Here is a 4,447-nt window from a genome sequence, read left to right as displayed (position 1 = left end):
TCCTATGATGTGAGCATAACCTTGACATAAAAAGCACATGTGCACAAACAGAAAACAGTAAAGCAATATCTCGCCTACCTCACCAAAACCACTAGCAAAATGTTCTAGGAAGAATATTAAAATAATAATATGTCATGAACAATTCGAATTTTTAAGATTCAAAGGAAGACTGGCATTAGGAATTCTTTACTATAATTCACTACACCAAAAAAGTACAACAATACAAACTTAAGAAAATGTCAAAAAGCCATTTGATCAAGGGTAAAATTCAATCTAAATTTGAAAAAATGTAAAACCCTCTTAATACGGAAACAATAAAAACCTTTATTTAATAAAGAACATTTTTAATAGAAACCAAAAGAAAATACTATGTGTAACAATAAATACTAGCAGCATTTCTAGGGAATTCAAGAATAAGACAAGGAAGCCTGCTTTTACTGTTGCTGCTTAACAGTACCTGTTACCTGCTTAAAGGAAAGAAGTACAAATATCAGGAGGCGCTAAACTATAAGACTGGAAATGAGTGGTTGTCTACGTAGAAACTTTACAGAGTTCAGTGGAAATATATTAGAATTAGAGAAACATTAATGCGGCCATTTATAAATGCAACACACTCAAACAAATAACTTTCAGCAATAATGTGTATATGTAATGGAAACAAAATCTCATTTAAATTAGCAACAAATTATAAAATACACCAAAAACAAAACAAACGTTAAAAAAATTCACTGCCATCAAGTCTAGTTGATGTCGACTCATAGCAACCCTGTAGGACAGGTAGAACTGCTCCTGTGAATTTCGGAGACTGCAACTCCTTATGGGAGTAGAAAGCCTCATCTTTCTCCCATATAGGGGTAGAATAACCTAACAAGAAATGTAAACAATTTTATAAGAAACTACAAATCTTTACTAAAGGGCATTAAAACAAACATGCAATTTAAGCAGACATTTAAAAGAACATTTTAAAATCTTTATAAAATTCAAAATGGACTATAAAGTGACCATAATTAAGACAGTATGGTACTGCTGCAGGAACAATAAGAGAGGATGCAGGAACAAATCAACTATGTTTATCAGAAAGTAACATGTCAAAAAGGATACATTAAAGATAGATTAGACAATAAATGGAACAAAAGGCAATTTCATATGGGAAAAATAACATTAAAGTTCTATGTCATACTATAAACCAAATATGTACTTTCGGTGCATTAAATATTTCAATGTTAAAAGGGGAGCCAGTCCAGTAACATAAACCAACATGAGGAGATTTTTCATAATGTTAAATCAGGAAAGGTATAGCTAGGTTTGACATGAAAACCAAAGATCATGTAAGAAAAAGATACATTTGTGGGATAGGAAATATGCTTCCAGTGAGTTCCCTCTATCCATAATAGAGGGATGTGAGGAAAGTGGTTACCAAACAGAAGGTATTGGACAGAGGGCTGTAGAAGATCAAAAGGATCACCCTGACTTGAGCAGGTTAAAACCTTGTCAGTTGATGCTTGTTAGGCATGATCTGGTTTTCAACATTTCCTGTATTTTTTTGTTTGTTCACATTGGGGTTGATCTCAGATGTGTTATGCCATTGGGTGTAACCCAATTGAATTACTGTTATAAGTTTTCTGTTTCTCAGTATATGCAACCCTGGATTGATGACCCCATAGAGATAGCAAGTAGAATAAGAGTTTCTGAGGGATACAGTGGTGGAGAGTGTGTGTGTGTGTGGTGGGGGGCAAAGTAAAAGGGAGCTGATGTGAAGGATTTCAGGAAGAAAAAGAATGTATTTAAACTGATTGTGGTAGCAATTGAACAATACTGCTTGATGTGATTGAATGATGAAATGATATGATATCAGTATTAATTCTCAATAAAATGGTTTTGAACCAAAAACAAGGAAAAAAAAGAATGACTCAACTACAACAAAAAGTTAAATTTACTGAAAGACAGCAGAAAATTAAAAAAAAAAAAACAGTAAGACTGGGGGAAATTATTCGTGACAAATATAGCCAATAAAAGTTAACACTACCAATATTCAAAGAACACCTATAAATCAATAAGGAAAAAAAAACAAGCTCATAGAAAAAATGAACAACCATCAGGCAATAAAATAAATTAAAAGAGTTAACTGAATTATATAGATATGTGCTCAAATAACATTACAACTTGACTATGTTGTTTTTAAAATATTTTACCCTGTTAATCACTGAGGTAAGTAAAATCTTAAATTCCTAAAATTATTTCAAAATCCAAATATGCTCTTGATAAAAGCTCTAAACAGTACAGATTCACCAGAGGCAACCAATATTTATAGTGTCTTATATGTCCATCCAAATATTAAAAGGAGAGTATAGGTCTATGTCAATGTCCTTGATGTTTTACGAGATAGGATGCTATGTGATCTGGATATTGTACGAATGTCATGTTTAAACTTTTGGGGAGCCTGCTTCTAATTGTCCTTGTTGCTAATGCTATTGAGGGAACTGGGAGGGGAGGCTGGAGGAAAGGGCAATGGCAGCTGAGTGGTAGGTTGATGGAGTGGAGCACTATGGGAAGCAAGATGAAGCAAGGGAGTAGAGTGAGCCCAGTCTTATCCATGATTCTGCCCAGAAGACAAAGCTCAAGAGCCTGTGTGCTGAGCCATGTTCTCTGTCTCACCAGCCTATATCCCACTCACAGTCCAATGTGCAAGAATCTGGGTTCAGGGTCTTCAAAAACCATTAAGTGAAATCATAAACATAAGGAGAACTGGTTTCCCACTTTAAAAACAAAGCAAAAGCCTTACGATACTACTATGATATATATGCGGTGGGAACATTACCCAACTGCACATTAAGTGATACATACCTGTAAGTTATAAAGTGTACTGCTATATAACCTTCTTCCTCTCCCTTAAATATCCAAGGAAAAATATTTATTAGTAGCACTTATTACTATATAGGTCAGCTATTCGTTATTGATGAAACATTACACATAAGCTATGCTTAAATACCTACAACGCTGTAATCAATACTGAGCTGCAACGATGTTGAAAGTCAAATCACAAAATAACTTGGAGCAATCAGCATCAGTCAATTAGAAGGAAATAACTTATTTCTTCTCAAATAGTTTATATCAAACTAAATTTTAGTAAGACTCCAGCTCAATAGTTTAGTATTTTCCATATTCTTCATACAACTTGGCTAGAATATGAAGGAACTTATGGTAAACAATGTTACTTCAGTTTGGTTTTCCCCACTGGATGGATACTCACCACATTCTGCTTTGTTGTTTCCTCTAGGGTCTGTATTACATATAACCTATTTCGACAGCGCAAGCTGTATATATCTTCACAGCGAATACTGCCATATTTCTGAAAGAAATTGTAATGCAGTGGATACTCATTCATAATATGCATCCTTTTCTCCTATTAAAGCTGAACTTCATCAGATTCAATTCCCAGAGGCTTTGGTTCTATTTCTAGCTAGTTTCTTGACTTGTTCAGTGATTATGCAAATTTCTACCTCCCACGGTTCAGCTTTTCTATATATGTACTGGAGAGAATTCTAGCTACTACTATGTGTTTGGACTAAGTACAAGAAGACTGACAAAATCTTTAGTTTCTAAGAAGAGAATAATTTTTACCTTTGGTAGGGCTTGAGCAAGGGTGATATAATTGAGAGGAAATACTGAAATCCAAATGAAGGCTACGCATGATAGTGGGACAAGAGGAAAGTAAAAGGAAATAGAGGGAAGAACTAGGAGGTAAAGGGCATTTGTGGAGGTCTAGATGCAGGTATGTACATATGTAAATATACCTATTTATGATGATGTGGAAATAGATCTATGTGCATATATTTATAGGTTTAGTTTTAAGGTAGCAGATGGACATTGGTCCTCCATTCAATTACTACCTTAATGCAAGAATACTTTCTTCTATTAAATTGGCATTCCATGATGCTCACCTTCTCAACACAATCACTGTAGACAAATGGGAACATAAGCAAATGTGGTGAAGAAAACTGATGGTGCCTGACTATCAAAGGATATAGCCTCTGGGGTCTTAAAGGCTTGAAGGTAAACAAGCACTCATATAGCTCAGAAAAACAAAGCCCACATGGAAGAAGCACACCAGCCTGTGTGATCACAAGATGTTGAAGGTATCAGGTATCAGGCATCAAGGAACAAAAAATCAAATCATTGTGAATGAGGGGGAGTGCAGATTGGGGACCCAAAGCCCATCTGTGGGCAACTGGACATCTCCTTACAGAAAGTAGTGGGGAGGAGACAAGCCAGTCAGGGTGCAGTGTAACAATGATGAAACATACAACTTTCCTCTAATTCTTAAATGCCCCCCCCACTATCATGACCCCAATTGTACTTTACAAATCAGGCTAGGTCAGAGGATGTACACTGGTACAGACAGGAACTGGAAACACAGGGAATCCAGGGCAGATGAAGCCCTCAGGAC

The 4,447-nt window shown here is 35.6% G+C and overlaps 1 protein-coding gene across 1 annotated transcript in view; it reads right to left on the bottom strand.

The window, feature by feature from the left end:
- TBC1D8B (TBC1 domain family member 8B) overlaps nucleotides 1-4,447 on the bottom strand; it is a 73,650-nt gene that overhangs the window by 19,594 nt on the left and 49,609 nt on the right. Inside the window, exon 14 of the mRNA XM_004710027.3 lies at nucleotides 3,251-3,349. Coding sequence (XP_004710084.1) covers nucleotides 3,251-3,349 — 99 coding nt within the window. The remainder of the gene's footprint in view (nucleotides 1-3,250; nucleotides 3,350-4,447) is intronic.

The sequence above is a fragment of the Echinops telfairi genome, unplaced genomic scaffold, assembly GCF_000313985.2.
Source record: "Echinops telfairi isolate 266 unplaced genomic scaffold, ASM31398v2 ScPeMD7_7427;HRSCAF=8465, whole genome shotgun sequence".
Taxonomy (NCBI): Eukaryota; Metazoa; Chordata; class Mammalia; order Afrosoricida; family Tenrecidae; genus Echinops; species Echinops telfairi.
The sequence above is the reverse complement of the archived record's forward strand: the minus strand, read 5'-3'. Positions and strand labels throughout refer to the sequence as shown.